The sequence below is a fragment of the Neolamprologus multifasciatus genome, chromosome 10 (genome assembly GCF_963576455.1).
Source record: "Neolamprologus multifasciatus chromosome 10, fNeoMul1.2, whole genome shotgun sequence".
NCBI lineage: Eukaryota > Metazoa > Chordata > Actinopteri > Cichliformes > Cichlidae > Neolamprologus > Neolamprologus multifasciatus.
Genome location: NC_140448.1, coordinates 29,921,099 through 29,940,426, shown reverse-complemented (window position 1 = coordinate 29,940,426; position 19,328 = coordinate 29,921,099). Strand labels below are relative to the sequence as shown.

The 19,328-nt window shown below is 38.6% G+C and overlaps 1 protein-coding gene across 3 annotated transcripts in view; it reads left to right on the top strand.

The window, feature by feature from the left end:
- The window catches only part of LOC146510471 (polypeptide N-acetylgalactosaminyltransferase 10-like), a 344,244-nt gene that overhangs the window by 16,121 nt on the left and 308,795 nt on the right, over window positions 1–19,328 (top strand). For 2 of the 3 annotated variants that reach the window (XM_085175786.1, XM_085175785.1), the window contains exons 2-3: window positions 10,154–10,256; window positions 17,904–18,042. In XM_085175786.1, the coding sequence (XP_085031912.1) occupies window positions 10,154–10,256; window positions 17,904–18,042 (242 nt within the window). Of the gene's footprint in view, window positions 1–1,893; window positions 4,475–10,153; window positions 10,257–17,903; window positions 18,043–19,328 lie in introns of those variants that run through there. The other variant, XM_085175787.1, reaches the window with a different exon arrangement.

Below are 19,328 nucleotides of genomic sequence, written 5' to 3'. Positions count from 1 at the left end.
GGTCGTCAGAGGAGGCTGAGATGATGATTACGTTTAACATTGTCTACAATATTGCCAAAGCACTTTAAGCACAAGCACAAGATTGTTAGTTAATCACTGTCTGTATGGACAGCAATTTCACCCCCCCCCCCCAAAAAGTGCACATGTAAAACTGCGGTGTTAAGCAATGCGGTTGAAAGTTTGGGTGCGTCTAACTTTTGTGCTGGTGCGCCTGCAGCCGTGTCAAAAAGTTAGTCTAGAGCCCTATTAGGGAACTGAAATGAACTTAAATCGGTAATAAAATATGCCAGCTGCAGCTACAATTTCAAAATGTGTTGTTTGTTCTGAAAACCTGTTCGATATAATCTGTTGGAAATTATTTATCTGGAGTTCAGGGAGATATTGCCAATTCTTAGCAAGGTCTAACTGCCAAGCTCTTAAAAAGCCATTAGAAATAACAGTGGTTTTAAGATAGTGATGGTGATACTGTATTTTTTAAAATTTATTACTCTTAAGGGTAGGAGCATAACCCAGTTGTTGGGGTGGGGAGGTTAGCTAACACATAGACACAGACAGTGAACCTGTGTTTGTGTTCAAACCTATGGTGTGTTTAGAATCACTAATAAACGCAGCCCTGCGTATGTCTTTGGACTGTGTCAGGAAAGCAGAGAACCCACGCAGACACAGAGAACATGCAAACTCCACAAAGCGAGACTAATTCTAAGCATGTGGACCGTCACTGTCAAGATGTCACATGTTCTGCAAAGACTCACCTAAGCATGTTTTATATTCTTCTGGTGAAGTTGTGTGGCACAGGGCCGAAACATTTCTCCAGAGAAATACGTGACGGAACAAAATGCCACTGATGGTCTGATGTGAGGTCGCGTGTACTTTCTAAACTTTCTATTAAAACACAGTGAAAAACTTTGCGAATCAAAAGGTCTGGCGCAAGAGATTTCAATGTCAAGGTTCATTTTATTATTTTTTTATCAGCTGTAATGGTTGTTGCTCTGAATGCTGTCTTCCTCAAGAGCACCGTGGTAGGTCTCATCTGAATAAATCTCACTGGTATTGTTTGTATTACTTTCAGTATGCCAGTTTCTATATCAATGCATATTCTGGGCTGTTATGTCGTATGACTGCAGAGAAGAGGGTAAAATTAATGTCAGCACCGTTTCTTGGCAGAAATGGACATTAAATCAAAACCTTGTACCGATTTTGATTTTCTTTTTGTTTACATTATAATGTAATATTGGCTCTCTCACCAGAAAGCTGTCAAGAAAGTAAGATCAGCTTGACTGGAGTCTTGTGTTGTAGGTGTGATGGTTAGTTTAAATAAATCCTGATTAAAAACATCTAAAATGTATGCATACAGTGACAGTTTCAATTTAGTTTCTCTCTCTCCTCGAGTGGAAGTTTGCTTCTGTTAGCTGTCATGTTGGTCATTCTTTTACAGTCTCTTATTTTCCACTCAGTCACCACATTTATGTCATAGGACACTTCGGCCCATTTGTAATGGTGAACTCAGACACGAGACTCAAATAGACTGGATTATCAGTTTAATAGAGAGGATTCTGAGGTCACTCTGGGTAGTAGGGGTGGGGGAAAAAATCGATACTGTGTAGTATGGTGATATTTTGTTTGCTAATAATGTATCAATACAGGGACAGCAGAAATCGATATTTTGTTACAAACAATTTTTTTCGTGGACTGGACATGCTCTGACTTCAGAGCATGTTGATCCTTTTTCTGAGCAAGAATCCTGACATTCCTTCACTGTCCAAATGTGTTTAACTTTTTTTATGGCAGCAATAAACATGACAGTTTACTTATTTTAATTTAACGTGTTTTATTTTAATTTAACGTGTTTTATTTTAATCAAGTTGAAAACTTTTTTATTTAATGTAAAATTATATTTATTTTAATTTACTTTCAAATTCTTCAGTTGCTGAAGGGGCTGCATAGTTTTCATAAACTGCATAGTTCAGAATAGCTATAATTGTACCAGATGGTTGATTCAGTTAAGTTGGACTAGACTGTAATACAAACCGTTCAGTTTGTCAACAATCAAACTGAAATGAGAGAAAGACTGAGTGTGAGACTTTGATATTAGATAAAATGAATATTGATAAAGTTTACCTTTATGTACAGAATCTGAATATCGCAAAATATTTTTAAAAATTCCAATAATATCGTATCGTGCGTTAAGTATTGTGATAATATCGTATCGTGAGTTGTATGGTGATTCCCACCTCTACTGGGTAGCTGGTCTGACTCTGGAAGAGAGGAGAGAGCTATTAGTATAAGGAGTCCAAATAGGGAGATTCTACAAGGAAAGTCCAGTTGGTGAGTGAGAGTGCGGTACTAAAGGAGATTACCTGAGGGAGAGGCCACTGACTTGTTTTTCCATACATTAGGAGTACATTAGAGGGTCACCATAATCCATGTTTCAGCCACAGGATCTCACACTAGAAATAGAGGAAGACACGGGAGTTAACACAGGCAGTTAGAACGTTCTCAGAGAAATATAAAGCTCAGGTCCTCCTGGACTCGGGCAGAAACTGTAAAATGACAACAAACCAGAGCTTTTTTTTTTTTCTTCTTAAATAAAGTAACCAGTGATGAGAAAAGGTTGGGACATTGTCTAAAGTTGTTCTGCTGCATCCATCAAATTGACTTTGTGCTAAGGAGCTGGCAGGTCAAAGCCAGTTTCCTTTCTGGTTTGACTGAGTTGAACTGTTCTGACATGCACCCCCACTGGGTAATGTCTAAATAAGTGCAAGGCTGCATTGCATGTGTGGTAATGACTTAACTGTGTTTGGGAAGCATACAGGACTGTTTGAAGTGCTGTATGTAAACGATACACGATGAAGAGAGCAGTGCAGTATGTGAAATAGCTTACTTTCTTCCCCTCTCTTAACAAAAATGTGAATTTTGGCCTAAAAAGAACAGTTTGTTTCTTACTTAGCTACGTGTTAGTGCTGTGGTTAATCCAGTGGTCGATCGCTACTTTATACTGCACCTTGAATAATTATGTGTTAGAAAGTGCAGAAAAGTATTTGTGCCAGTGTGAAACCTCATCTCTGTGATGATAGCCATCAGAAACAGTAGCAGCAGCACACACAGCAGGGAGGCAGCGGAAACTCGGAGAAGAATAAAGACAGCTGTGTTTACCGTTTTTCTTTTTGAACAGAGCTACTTATAGCAGCTTGTATGAGATGGCTACAGTTGATGCGTTTGATGCTTAAAAAAATACAACTGAACAGAATCTTTTTCAACTGTTGGCGTGGGCAAGCAAAGGTCAGAAATCCCTGTGGGTTGCGTTTCGTTACTTAGCAGCAGGTGAGGTGCTGTGAGACACAAGAGAGTTCTGGTTGGGTTTACTTGAATCTTTAGAAAACAGCTACATGTCTGATTTCAGTGTACTGTGATTGGACGTTGTGTTGTCATAAATATAAGGATAAAAAAAAATGTAATTTAGGAGCCTTGGGATGAATAAAGCTCAGAAACTGGTTGGTTTTGGTGAAGAAGAATTTAATTTTGTAATTGGCAATAAAAATATTCATGATACATCAAGCATTTTAACCCCATTCTATCAGAATTATTATATATAATTATAAATTGTGACTTGTTTTTAATTGACTTTTAATTGTAAAGATTAATGTACGTACATTGCTATTGTAGAATGATACAACATATTTAATTGTAGCGTGTTGCATTTGTTGTACAACCTTCAGCGCTAATTGTTTGGCACAGAGCATCCAAATGTGAATCTTGCTGGTAGCATGAAAAAAAGACTTTGATTTTTCTGAAATCAGCCTTAATAAGAGTTCAAAAACCAAGGCAATAAAATCCAAAAACCAGCAGACAAAATCAGGGTTTTAACACATATTGAAGGCTAATCACAGATATGAGGGAAATGCTGGTAAAACTAGATACATGTGACACTAATTAAGGATGAAGAAAAAGTAGAACATAAGTAAACTAAATGCACAACGCTGGGGATGGAGAGCTACAAAATAAATCAGCAAGTAATTCAACAGGGACACATTTAACACAGAGAGGGACGCTTAACAACAAGAAACAAGACGACTCTAAAGAGACAAAGCTAATTGTTATGATTCAGTGTCATGGATATTTTTTTTTTATACTGTGTTTTTTGAGAGGGTGGCATAGTTTGTGTCCTGTGTTATTGCTGCTATGTGAGTTCCAGGTGGAGGCTGACCATTGGTGGAGGACTGGGAGAGGCCGGCTATAAATGAGGACCCTTTTCAACCGGCACGCCCCCCCCCCCGCCTACTTCCTGTTCCCAACGAACTGTGCATGTGGCTGCGTGTGAATTTGTATTCTGGGAGCTTTTGCCGTGTTGTAAATAGTTTGTTGTATATAGATGTAAATAGTTGTCGATACTTTCTTTGTTTTACTCGGTAGCTGTAGGGGTGAGAAGCCATTTTTCTTTGGGAACCTTTTCTCCTGTTTTTGGTTAGAGAGGCAGGTAAGACACCTGTAATTTTCTTTTGGGGTTTTCTGTGAAGGTAAGCCAGCTGCATTTCATTTCTAGAGTTTTTGTTTGTTGTTTTGGCCATGCTCACCCGACGCCTGCTACCGTTTGGGACTTAATAAACTGACTGGCTGTTGTGAAATCCGTGGTAGCTGTTTTTTGTTGGTTCGTCTTCCTTGAGAGCAGGGGGTGTGGGGGCATTTCTCCTTATTTTTATTTTCCTTATGTTGCACACCGGTTTTCCCTGGGCTGGGGTGTAACATAATAAATACAAGAACATGAGTGAACTTAACAAAAAAACCCTAAACAACAGAACTTAGAATGTAAAAATAACACAATTTAATCTCCAACAGTAATCAAAACTAAAACAGGAAGGAGTAGAGTTGAAGTAGCAGGTTCAGAAAGTTGACTCAGCCACGGGACAGTGCAAACAAGCAGTTCAAGGTGTCAACCAGTGGGACAGGAAGAGCAGGGGATCGACCTATATGAAGGGCAGCGCAGAGGGTCGACCTGGGGGCAATTTCTCAGGATATATGCTGCTGGCATACATCAGCGGAGGTGGCAGAGACCTTCTGGGCAGCTGGCTGATGACAAAGCAGATAGGCCGATGATGTTAAAGTTGGAGATCTTAAGGCGGCTTAGTCGGAGGCTCTCGGCACTCAGGCTTAGATAACATTGGATGCCCTAGACTCAATGGGATAGCAGCAGTCGAGTCTTACCGACATAGATAGAAGGATCCATGAAAGCAAAACGGTACCCTCTGGCTCAAGCAAATTGGGACCCTTGACTGACTTTCTCGAAACACCAACTCAGAAAATTCAGATTTATTAGGTGGCTTTGGACTGTCCGGTACTGTTTAGATTCTGTCATGATGGCAAGAGAATCTAAACAGTAATGGTTCCCCTTTTCTCTGACCTGTAATGATCAGTGCCTGCATGGTCCCTTTGGTTGTCAGGTATACAGCAGACGGTAGGAAGAAAAAAAAGAGTGGACTAAGCTGTCACGATGCATGTTGCCCAAAAGCAAGATGCAGAAACAGAGGACTTTATTTAGGTTAACACAGAAAGTTAAAATGAGGATATATTAACGGATCGCGACAAAGGGAAGACTGCAAACACTATGAGAACCAATTAAAGATGGCTAACAGGCGAGAAATGAGATGCAGGTGGAAGTAATTACACAGGTGAAAACAATCAAGAAAAGAAGGACAGACAGGAAGTAAAACTGACATGATGAATGACAGAAATGGTATTTAAAGTAAAGCTGCAAAAATGAAAAAGAAAAAAGCACAACAAAGAAAAAGAAGACGTCACAGACACTGACAGAAATAAACTCAAGACAAGATATTAAAGTCAATGAAACATAATTCAAAACTCTAACACTAAAAAATTAAAACAAGAATTGAAGCTTAATATACTAGGATGAAAATGAATGCTAAACAGGAAACCATACTTAACAATCAAAACATGATGAAATCAACAGTAAAACCAATCAAAATTTAATAATAGACAGTTGCAAAATATGATTGCGACCTTGTCATTAGCAGGTTACACGTGTATAACCACAGGCCAGAGGAAAAAAATCCCCACAAACTATCAGGGGAAATTAATTTTAATGCAGTTGACTTCTAAAGGTACATTATTTTCATTTTCTGGCTTGTCTCCAGCAGCTCATGCAAGAATATTCTGTACTCATTGCAGTCTGGTATTTGCAGCTGGGTGGGCGCATCATCATCATCATCATCATCATATACAGAATGATGGTGATTTCCAGCTGAACCATATTCAATTGAAATGAAATAAATTGAAATGTGTGCACCTTTATTGTGGGAAGGCAATGGATATTCCACTAGAAAGCTGGGTTAATGTGGTGTCCAATTCCATTTCCTGCATTATTCTGTTGAGTGATTACGACAGCTTTTCTGGGATTTAAATTCCCTCGGCTGTTTGTTCTTTGCGTGGTCCTCTGCATCTGCTTCTGGAGTGCACGTGCAGGTGTGTGAAAGCGGTAGATATGGGAAGAAATAGATTTTTTCTTTCTTTTTTAAATTCCTTTCTGTCTTTTTGTTTATCTCAATCAGCTTCTCACCCACATCTTGTCTCTTATTTTGCATCTGTTTATGTGGTGTGCCTGGGCTGAGGCTGAGAGAAACAGCATAACACCTAAGCAAAGTCACACTAAGATTCTCGCAGAGACTCAGATTACAAAAGTTTCTCATTCTCCTTGTCTTGTTTTTCAAGGTCTTGTTAGAGCAGAAAGCCCCAGTGGAATATCACGCCGACGTGTGCTGAAATTTTAATCAAAAGGAAATGGGGCAGCGCAGTGTCGCTTCCTTTCAGTGGGAAACACACAGATGGACTCTAACTGCATGTCAGGTCCTGGCACGTCACACTGGGAGAAAATATGAACCAAAAAATAGGAATGAGGATGGAGTTTGAGACAATTAGAAAAGTTAATGCGAGGTTTTAGCTGCCAGCTCCAAATCGATGCTAAATAAATTAATTTAGTGATGTGCTCCATCATTAACTTCAGCTGGAAGGAGACGATGGTGTCTTTAATTCAACAACCTCATTGCACAAAAAATCAGGTTGCTGGTTTTTCAACAGTGAATCAGACTTTGCCAGATTTAACTATGGCTAAGATCATTAGCATAGCATTAGCATTAGCACCTATATTTTCATCACAAGTATTGTTTTTAAGAGAGAATACAGTTTACTGGGAACTATCATGCTTCAAATATTTACTCTGCCTCAAATAATGCTTGAAGGACAGCTGCAGTGTTTAACAGTAGCTCCAGTAGTTTTCTTTGGTTTGGCAGGTTTCTCTTTAGCTTGTGTTTAGCTTTTTCTGTATTATTGTTGGTTGGCCGAATTCTGGCTTTAGCAGCATGTTTCACTTTGCCTGCAATTTGCAGTTCTATTTGCATTCACACTTAAATCTCAGCTATACATTCACTGAATGCTTAATTAGGCATTGCAGATGGGTTGGTCACATCTCATAATGTGCAGTCTGATATAACATTGCTACAAACCACACCCTCAATAAAAAAGACTAAGGAAACAGGTATTAATAAAAAATGAATGCCTCTCTAACAGTGTCACTAAAAACCATAGTTTATTATCATTGTAAAAGCACATGAAATGACTGAGCTGTTGCATTAAATTGAAGCTTTACACTCATTTAATTTTAGAACTGAAGAGTTTGACTGTCAAGTCTGTACACAAATAAAGGAATTGGTAATCTTGTGGTCGATATTTAGTCTCGTTGATCTAATGTATGAGACCTTCTTGTGTATTTCACAGAATGTCTTATGTTAACAGTATTTTCACTCCCACTCATAATTCCTTTAATTTCTTGAGAAAAAGTTGAGATTAGTCTCTCGTCATCAGTGTATAATCTTTGATAAAATGACGCGTTGGAAGAGACAGACACCTCTCACTAAGGCTACGTTCACACTGCAGGTCTTAATGCTCAATTCACCCAAAATGTGGACATCACATTTTGGGTGATTCCGCTCAAAGCGGCCCGCATGCGCAAAAGAAGACGGCACACACAACGCGCTCTGTTTAGACCCAGAGCAAACAGTATTGTTTGACTGATGGCCTTAATATAAAGACTTCGGGCTTTAAGTTTCCCAATTTTTGCTTTAAGTTATTTTGTTATTTACATAATAATGTAAATAACCTAATAATGATCCTTATTGCTGTTTTAGAGGAGCGCTGCTTCAAAGGATAGTTGCAGATTTCTGTCAGAATCTGCAGATTATACAGTACAAATAAAATGTTCACGTTGTCTTCCCAACAGTTTCACTGACATCTACACCGGATGGCCAGGAAGCGTTCGCGATGTCTTCTCCGACGCTGATAATTGGCGTCTGTCTTGTGTCAGTGATGTAAAAGACGGATTTAGTGCGACATGACCATCAAACAGCAGTCGCTTTCTAAAACATCGGATATGTATCGGATTCAGTACCGCATACGAAAGTGACCCAGATCGGATTTGAAAATATCAGATTTGTGCCGTTCACACTGTCATACCATGATCGGATATGGGTCGCATAGGGTCAAAAAAATCGGATTTGATGCGCTTTCGCCTGCAGTGTGAACGCAGCCTAATGCCATAACCTTATGCGTCCAATTCAGCCGCCAACGGACACCTTGTGGGTGAATGACTCATGCGACCGGCTTTGAGAAAACAGCCCTAATTGATGCCCGAGGAAAGAGAACAGCTGAAAACAGTTAACTTGAAAACCTTCCCTGAGGTTTTTTCACCTGTCATCACCACAAGTTGGAGAACTTCAGTGACAGTAAATGATAAATAAGCTTTTATGTAGTGCTTTTCTAGTCTAATCGACAACTCAATGTGCATATTTAGATGGAAATTCATACACTCAATTCATACAATATTGTATTAAGGGCAGTCTTTAGCTTTCAGTACCTCGCCCAAGGACACTTTGATAAGTAAGCTGTAGAAGCCAGGACTCAAACCACTGGCCTTTCAATTAGTAGACCTGATTTTTCCCCTGTCTCACAGCCGGCCAAGTTCAACTCCTAATCAGGTTCCCAGCGCCAAGAGCATGAATCATAATGATTTTGGTAACTGTAATTTTTTTTTTCCTAACAATCTGACTCTGGCATTAAGGATGATCAAACATGTATTTGGGGTCAGAGAGTCATATTTAGTCATGACCTTTGTAATCATCTGGGCTTTTGTCTAAATTGGTCCATCCACTGTGATTATATACTTTGTTTGAAAATTATGTTGTAAAATTGCATACTATATTACATTTTTGGGATAAATTATTAAAGTGTACTTACTGAAATACAGAGGATATTGGCTGATTGGCTGACTGTGTCAACACTGAGCAGCAGAGCAAAGGGGAAATAAAAGAACAGCTGTACATTCATCATCGTTGTTTGTCTGACTCTGCTGTGGTATCAGCTAACAGCCTGGTTAATAATACTCCATGCAGTCAGACTTATCATTTGTATTAACAACAATTCGCTAATTGCCTCCTCCCACGGAGCTAATTGATTAACCATTGTGCTGTGATCCTGTAATGTCTCGAGACACTGAGAAGTCATTTCTAAAGCGGGAAGAATTTTGTAAATGGCTGTTTTTTTGCATTTTAATTCTGTGTAGAAAATAATGGCTTATGGTGATAAGAGTGTGTGTGCGTGTGTGTGTGTGTGTGTGTGTGTGATGACAGGAAAACTGAATGTCATTTTCTGTGTTATACAAATAAAAGCACACCCTACCCCCTCCTCTTTTTATAAAGCCCCAGCTGTCAGCAGCACGCTTTAAGAAGGAAAGACAACAGCGTGAATTAACCATATATTGTATTTAAGCAGTTTTTGATCCCAATATTACTGTTTAACATCCAACACAGTGAACATCCTTTCCACTCTTCCTCTAATATCAGTTGCACTGCGTCTGTATTCAAGAAAGCACTCGGCTTTCTATGGAAACATATCAACATAATGACAACAATAATATGCTTCAGCAAGCTTTCTTGAATGACGTTCATTTGGAACACTTGTGTAATGATTTTGAGGAAAGATCCATCATTGGAGCCATTTGTATGTGATAAAAACGTGACATCCACATGGTTAGTTTAGCTGAAAAGTTGTGACGCAAGTCTTAAAGGCTTTTATGTTTTCTGTTCCACTGCAGTGGTTGAACCAGCTGCGTAAGGTCACTCAGGTGGGACTTGACGGTGTGCGGCGGCTCGACTGGCACGACTACGAGGCAATAAGGAGAGATGCTGCACGCATGGGTAGGTGCAAACTTTTTGCTGATGCTGCTGTTTGTCAGAACATCTGCTCTGTTTTAGCAGAAGGCCACACACACGTACACTAAAGCTCTAAAGTTGTGCTGCTTTTCTCTTAATTCCCTCGAAGTGGATTTCTCACTCATTCTCAGAACCAGTGCGAATCAATGCTCTAAGTGCTGTTCTGAGTTCATTATTAAACACAGTTAATCTTGTACAACAAGACCTGGAGTGGAAACAGATTATCATCCCTTTTGAAATCTTTTTATAGAATTACATTGTAGTTATTATGGAAGAAAATCAGTTGTTTGAACCACCACATGAAAAGCACATAGAGAAATTAGAAATATGCAAAGTGAGTTCAGCTTTTTCAGGTAACCTTGTTTAAAGATTTAATGAGTCATTAATTTTCTCAATAGACAGTGATGCTCTTCAACAGCTTGGAGAAAACAGGATTGATAATAAAAACAAATGTAGACATCCTAACATCTCAGATGCATCTGGTTTACCTTCAAACATCTAGTCTACAAGCTTAAAACTCATACATGCCATTTTTGATAAGCCAAAGGTTCTAACACTGAGGAAAATTTCCATACATTCTGAAGCTTTAATGAATAGAAAATCCTTGCACTTTCATATTTTTAAGGAAAGAATGACATAAAGGTGCAATCTGATGTATAATATGGGCATGAAAAGAAAACGTGGGAGCTAGATCAGTTAAGTCCGTCCCTCAGAAAAGCACAGCATCCCTATTATCAAGTGTGTGTGATTCATTCGAGCTGGTTGGCCTACAGACTTGTGGTGCTTCAACTTACATTTTGATCAAGAAAAGATGAATTATATCTGTTTTTTTTTTTTTCTTCTTCAGTTTATGCAAAGTCGGGTATGAAATTGCAGGCTAAGAAAGGTTTGCAGATATCCTTCTTCCCATCAGGGATTTTCAGTCCCTCCTGGAGGATGCTTGAGATGCTCTCAGGCTAGATGAGATAAATAATCCCCTTGGTGAGTTCTGGGTCTACCTTAGAGTTTCTCTCAGCTAGGTATCCCCAGAAAACCTTCACAGGAAGGTGCTCAGGAGGTGATTAGATTAGATCTCAGTTGGTTCAGGCTGAACCAACTTTACTCTCTCTTGGTGTCTGAACTCTTCACACTATTTCTAAAGCTTAGCCCAGATGTCTTAAAGAGGAAATTTGAGATCCTGGTTATCATTGTTTTGGCCACTAACCATAGCTCATGACTACATATAGTTTAAAGCTTTGCTTTTCAGCTCAACTCTCCTATAATCTTAATGACCACTACAGCGCCTGTGTCATTGCTGACACTACATCTCATGCTCCACCTTCCCATAACTCTTGAACATGACCAAAAGATCTTAAAGTCCTTGGATCTACTGTACCCTAAGAAGAGATCCAACAGATGATTTTCAAACCTTTCATGCGCCTTGTTCGGCAAGCAGCATCAATGAAGCTAGCGAGCTAACTTCCTGTTAACTTCTAACTCCGTTAAATGTAATAAATTCTGTTTTCATGGATGCATGAATGTTAAATGTATTTGTTACACCTGGTAAAGCAGCAACGCTGATGATTTAATTAAAGATGAAAGAATTTAGATAGTTTTTAACTCTCAGTATTCGTTTGACTTTGGGACCTGAAGTGGATGGAGTTTAGGACCCAGATTAGTCCGCGAAGCTCCTCACTACGGCAGCCGTAATGCTCTGACAATCCATCAAGCAGTGCAGCTTACCAAAGTTGTACTAAAACATTTTTTTAACAGATTTTTTAGCAGAAATCGGTTCGAGGTCAGTAAGCACAACCAGAATTCATACATAAGGCACACTCTTGATTTTTGAGAAAATTAAAGGGTTTTAAGTGCGCCTTATAGTGTGGAAAATACGTTATACAGAAGAAAAGAATATATCGTGATATATATCATTACCGCACGTGCTTCAAATTACATCGCGATATGAATTTTAGGCCATATCGCCCAGCCTTACATTAAAGCTTCTTATACAATGGAAACCCTTCAGAGTGTTTGCAATCAATGGTTGACATTATTGTATTCAACTCACTCATTCACGCTCTTTTTCTTTCAGCTCATATGTGCTGAAAGACTGCTCAAAACTGCTCAAAGAAGTCCTGCCATTGATTAATTCTTCGATCTTATATATGATCAACCTATCTCTAATAATCGGCTATGTACCACAGGCCTTCAAGGTGGCTGCAGTTAAACCTTTACTCAAAAAGCCATCTCTAGACCCAGCAGTCTTAGCTAATTATAGGCCAATCTCCAACCTTCCTTTCATATCAAAAATCCTTGAAAGAGTAGTTGTCAAACAGCTAACAGATCATCTGCAGAGGAATGGTTTATTTGAAGAGTTTCAGTCAGGTTTCAGAGTTCATCACAGCACAGAAACAGCTTTATTGAAGGTTACAAATGATCTTCTTATGGCCTCTGACAGTGGACTCATCTCTGTGCTTGTCCTTCTTGACCTTAGTGCAGCATTCGATACTGTTGACCATAATATTCTATTAGAGCGATTAGAACATGCTGTAGGTATTACAGGTATTGCACTGCAGTGGTTTGTATCATATCTATCTAATAGACTCCAATTTGTGCATGTAAATGGAGAGTCCTCTTCACACACTGAGGTTAATTATGGAGTTCCACAGGGTTCGGTGCTAGGACCAATTCTGTTTACATTATACATGCTTCCCCTAGGCAGCATCATTAGAAGACATAGCATACATTTTCACTGCTATGCAGATGACACCCAGCTCTATCTGTCCATGAAGCCAGATAACACACACCAATTAGTTAAACTGAGGAATGTCTTAAAGACATAAAGACTTGGATGGCCACTAACTTTCTGCTTCTTAACTCAGATAAAACTGAGGTCATTGTACTCGGCGCTGAAAAGCTTAGAAATATGGTATCTAACCAGATTCTTACTCTGGATGGCATTACCTTGGCCTCCAGTAACACTGTGAGGAACCTTGGAGTCATTTTTGACCAGGATATGTCCTTCAACGCACATATTAAACAAATATGTAAGACTGCGTTCTTCCATTTGCGCAACATCTCTAAAATTAGAAATATCCTGTCTCAGAGTGACGCTGAAAAACTAGTTCATGCATTTATTACTTCCAGGCTAGACTACTGCAATTCATTATTATCAGGATGTCCAAAAAACTCACTGAAAAGCCTTCAGTTAATCCAAAATGCTGCAGCAAGAGTACTGACAGGGACTAGAAGGAGAGAGCATATTTCTCCTGTTTTGGCTTCCCTTCATTGGCTTCCTGTTAAATCCAGAATTGAATTCAAAATCCTGCTCCTCACATACAAGGTCTTAAATAATCAGGCCCCATCTTATCTTAATGACCTTGTAGTACCATATCACCCTATTAGAGCACTTCGCTCCCGCTCTGCAGGCCTACTTGTTGTTCCTAGAGTATTTAAAAGTAGAATGGGAGGGAGAGCCTTCAGTTTTCAGGCCCCTCTTCTGTGGAACCAGCTTCCAGTTTGGATTCAGGAGACAGACACTATCTCTACTTTTAAGATTAGGCTTAAAACTTTCCTTTTTGCTAAAGCATATAGTTAGGGCTGGACCAGGTGACCCTGAATCCTCCCTTAGTTATGCTGCAATAGATGTAGGCTGCCGGGGGATTCCCATGATGCATTGAGTTTTTCCTTTCCAGTCACCTTTCTCACTCACTATGTATTAACAGACCTCTCTGTATTGAATCGTATCTGTTATTAATCTCTGTCTCTCTTCCACAGCATGTCTTTATCCTGTCTTCCTTCTCTCACCCCAACCGGTCGCAGCAGATGGCCGCCCCTCCCTGAGCCTGGTTCTGCCGGAGGTTTCTTCCTGTTAAAAGGGAGTTTTTCCTTCCCACTGTCGCCAAAGTGCTTGCTCATAGGGGGTCATATGATTGTTGGGCTTTTCTCTGTATCTATGAAGCGCCTTGAGGCGACATTTGTTGTGATTTGGCGCTATATAAATAAAATTGAATTGAATATGTAAATTCTCAATAAATAAAGACCAATATTAAAACAGAGAATAATACACTTCCAATTTTCTTCCATCTATTTCTTCTTTTTGCTTCTTCTCCTTAGCGCAGACTCATGATCAGCTGAGTGACTGTATTTGCTAACATAATGAAAATAATGAAAGCGATAAATCTGATGCCAGAAAAACCACACAAAACAACCCCCCCAAAAAAATATTAAAAAATAATTTGTCTCTGTGTGGTTTGTATTTGCCTGAGGAAGGCTAGAATCCCAATTTCAAAGATCTTTCTAATAACCGGGAAAAGTAGAGAATTAGGTAGAAGAGAGTTTATCGCTGAAATGAGCCATTAAAGTGAGGAGTTATTTTCCACAGTTGTTACCTTCAGGAATATAGACAGATCATTTCTGCCTAATGGAACAAGGCAGTTCAGTTTAATTTGTTGCTCTTCTCTGACTATAGAGCCTCTGTGCGCCTGTGTGTATGTTTTTGTGGAGAGCATTGATAAGTGGCTAATGAAACAAGCAGCACAGTTTAATTTGATGCACTTTTGATATGAGCTTAAGCTTCACAATGTTTGTGCATCGATAAAGATTACAGAATACGATTAGGCACACATGTGTTCATGTCAAACATCTGAACTATGTGCTGAATGTATGTATTATATAGTTACTGTACAAACACTTGATGTGTCATACTCTAAACAATTAACTGATTAGCCGATATTGACAGCTTGTTCCACCTTGTTAACACAACAGCCATGAACTAAATATATTCAAATTGAAGACTATTATGTGGGAACACACAAGGCAAAAATATGCATTTTTCTCATATTTTGGAAATTCTTTAAATTTTAAACAATGAAATATGAGGAGAGTGTCCACGTCTGGAAAGGATTCATTAAGTTAGAGTTGCATTTTTCTTTGCAGACCCAAGTTAATGCTGACTAAATGTCTGCTACGTGCTTCTTCACTCAAGGTGCTAGCATCATCAGTACGAACAATTAGCCACTCATTAATTAGGAAAGGTGCAACAGAACAAATGGCATCCCCATTTCTACCATTTAATTGAATTTAAATGAATTGAAACTGAATTGAAGCAATCCAAACTCCTTTCTCTCCAAACAACTTTAGCTAAAACTATTTTTTCAAACTTGACGAGGAGTAGATGGAAAGCTGAATGCAATATGACTGTAGATACTGTTGGATCTCAGTGGGTTTCTGCTGAATATGATGCTTTCTGAGGCTGAATCTGTATTTTTTTTGTTTTTCCTGTTTGACTTTGGTGCCGATGTTCTCTTTCTTCTTTTGTTTACTTTGCAAACATTATGCCTTGGGCATATAATATGGTGAATACGATATAGTAAACCTTATCACTGCTGTACAGATGACATTCAGAAAATACTGTACATTTCTTTATGTTTGGATGGCAGATAATTTCTGCAGCTTTATTTAGGTAGTTCTGCCACTTTAGTCCCCAAAATGCAAGAAAGTCTTTTCTGCAGAAAGATGCGAATAGACACTGCAGAATATTTCTCATGTGTGTTTTTAGTTTGTTTTTGGTTTTTTTAATTATGCAGGATTGCTGAGCCTGGTTTGAGTATATTTCAGGCTAAGACGAATGCAATGATTATGCTTACCATTTATTTATATTTTGATGACTGTAATTCTGAATTCACTTGTACCAAATCATTTTTTAAATGTAGCTGCTAAGGTTCTTTGTGTGGGCTTAAGCTTTAGCACATCTTGCTGTCTTCCCATCAATATTAAAAATTTAGTTCAAGTTTTAATACTTTGCAAAGTGTTAAACACTGTAATATCAGACAGGAAGGTAAAAGCAATCTACTTTCTTTAATACACAAATGTATACTTGTTTGTCCTAGTTGTCCAACAACCTAAATGATAACACTGACATAGACAGACATTATTGTTACAAGCTGGAAAATCAAGTGTTGTTGTTCAAATGATTTGAATAACCAAGAAACAGGAAAAAACTCCTTTAAAGCCAAAGAAACACAACTCAGTTCTGGTTATCTATTAAGAATATCTTCCAGAGTTGCGTACCTATATTCATATATATTAATAAATAGACCTTATAGATCTCAATCCTATAGTGATGTATATTCTTCAAATATAAACCTTGACAACTTAAATTTTGGAAGTACTTAAACGACCACTTGAGGCTAGCTGCAAAAGTAAGTCCAGTCTTAGAGAACCACATATTAAAATGCTGAACTTGAAAGCAGAAATAAACATGTTTACAGCCTAGTTAGATCTTATAAAAGGTGATTTTGATTGTTAGAAAAATCTTCCCCTTTTTATGTCAACTGTGCATGATATTTTAACCTCCTAGGACCTGGCGTCCATATATGTGGACATCACATTTTGGGTTATTTAGACCAAAATACTCAATTTTGCTCTACAAGGGCCTGATATCCACTTACGAGGACGTTATACTGCTACTGTTCTATCGAAATTTTAAACTAATATCCTCATATGTAGCTCTCATTTTCCTTAGAAACAAAAATTAGGTAAAAAAAAAAATCTGGTAATTCTTTGTTTTTACATTCATCGGGTCCAAATCAGCCCAAATATCAAAGAGAAATTAAAAGTGCATGCCGTGGAAGAGTTCGGGTCTTAGGAGGTTGTGGAGATTAGGAAATTATTTTACTGTTACTATTCATAACCATTATAATTACTATTGCATTAATTATCATTTCATCAAAGCATTTATTGAAGCTGTTGATGTTACATTAAAGCCTGTATTTCAGGTGTTAGCATAATCACAAAATAATCTTTCAGGTGCAACTGTAATCATTTTATACACATTGCATTTTGGTGCTTATTAAAGAGTTGAAGCTCGGTCAGTTAATTGATGGTCAGAAGCTTCGGTCGGCGCGACGTCCGGCCGATCTATTGAGTAAAGTGGCCTAGAGTTATGGAAGATTGCATACATGCTTATAATACATATACACCACATATAATCTGTTATTTTGAGGAGCTGTCTGGATGTGGCTATTTGAATAACCAGGTTATTCATTATTATCTTTTATTCGTTTATATTCTTTTTATTAAGCTTTGAGTAGTGGCATTTGATTAGAGAATCAAATGGCATGTTGTACCTGCATAAGTGACAGTTTCAGTTCCAGAAATAAGCGAGAGTATGAAGATCAACAGGAAGCATCTGGCGGAGGAACAGAGGAAGGAACTGTCCTTTTTGAATGTGTCAAAGGTTGTGGTTACTGTAACTGATGCATGTTATCTATCTGCTTTGACGCACGACAGACGTCATAAACGATACCCTGATATTATAAAAACAACTGCTGGTGTATTGTTCGGGGGAGATCGACGCCGATTGTGTGACAGTGGTCATCCCCCACACGTGTGTTTAATAAAATCATTGTTTTGACGCACTTGGACCTGCGGTCGTTTGTCTCTCACCTCAATCACAAACTGGGACAAGGTTAAAAAAACGTATCCTTTAAAATGAAAAGTTATGACTTGGACACTTTGAGTGACAGGTATGTACTGAATTGGTTGCTAACTGTTTGAGAGGTTTCATGTTCGAGGTACTGAGTTGGACTTCTCTTCTGTGTTTGTGGTGTTTTGGTTTTTAATGTTTTTTTTCTTCTCTTTATTTGATAGGTAACGGTGAGCAGGGGAAGCCGTTCCCTCTGACAGAAAATGATAGAGTCGACCAAGCCTACAGGGAAAACGGCTTCAACATTTATGTCAGCGACCGAATCTCTCTCAACCGCTCTCTCCCTGACATCCGCCATGAAAAGTGAGTTGCGTGTCTGTGTGTGTCTGTGTGCACTTCAGGTAAATGGATGCACTCCAAAGCCAGAAATCTAATCTTCTGAGTTTTTATTGAACACTTTGGATTTCTGATGTAGTCATCCTCTCCATTCAAATGTTGTTTTTCCATGAATGTCCATTTCTTTTAGACTGGGCTCTGAAAATAAGCAAAAGCAAGCAATATTTTATTTTAGAATTGAAGGCTAAATTGTTCAGAGTTAAATCAGCATGTGTGCCCTCATTACTCACCTTGTGGGCCTCTTGTATCAAATCTACAATGAAACTTTTGAAAATGAAGAACAATTTTGAACATAATGTGTTTTTTCCTCCATTTTTTATGCCTTCAAGCCCAAGAGGAGCCTGAAAATGATTATGTGTTACTGACATGCATGTCTACAATTAGATATGACAGATGCCACAGCATGGATTATTTGAACTGGTGTCTCGCCAGAAGTGTTTATAAGAAGCCAACATTTTGACCTATTTAATAAAGCCCAAAGAATCAATTCATCTTCTCAGGAACAGCAGGTCACAGGGAGCATGTTTGGTTTAGTGTTTGTCAGGGATTACTTCTGGGGCTTTGCTACACCAAGAAAAAAGTGGAATTACAAAAAGAGAGAGAAAGAAACAAGAACCTGTCCAGACTCCTGTGAACTATGTGCTTCTTTCAAGCATAGACTGGCATTGTGAAAGATCTTTAATCACAGCTTTTCTTTTACCTGACGAGGACTTTCCACTGACTCTTGACCCTTCCTCCTCCTTCATGTGGAAAGCAGCTTTGAAAGGAAGCTTTCAAAGCTGCTTTCCGCAAGGACTGTTTCTTTCTTTTAGTGTTTGTAGAAGCCGTTCTTTCCTTGACCTGCTACATTTCTTGTGATGACCTGTGTTTGCCTGCTTATACTAAATGTGAATCTATCATCACAAAACATCCCCGCATAGTAAGCTCATTTCTTATGCAAGTATGCACTTTATTTCCAAATCCAACCGGTGTGGATCTACATTCAAAGAAAGAACGAGTAAAGGTACACCTTACACAGGTACTTATTCTGTATTCTGAGCGACCACATTTAGTCTGATACTATTCACACTTACTTTCATACCTATGAACACTCTCTTCCTATTTGAAATCACTATGTTTGAAGTGTGTTTAGATTTAGGAAGGTCATAAAAACTTCAGGTGTTTACATGACAGCTGCTGCAGTCGTCTTGGTTTCGTGAGGCTGTAATTGAATTATTAGCATGGTAATATCTTAAATGAAGGAGTGTCGTTGA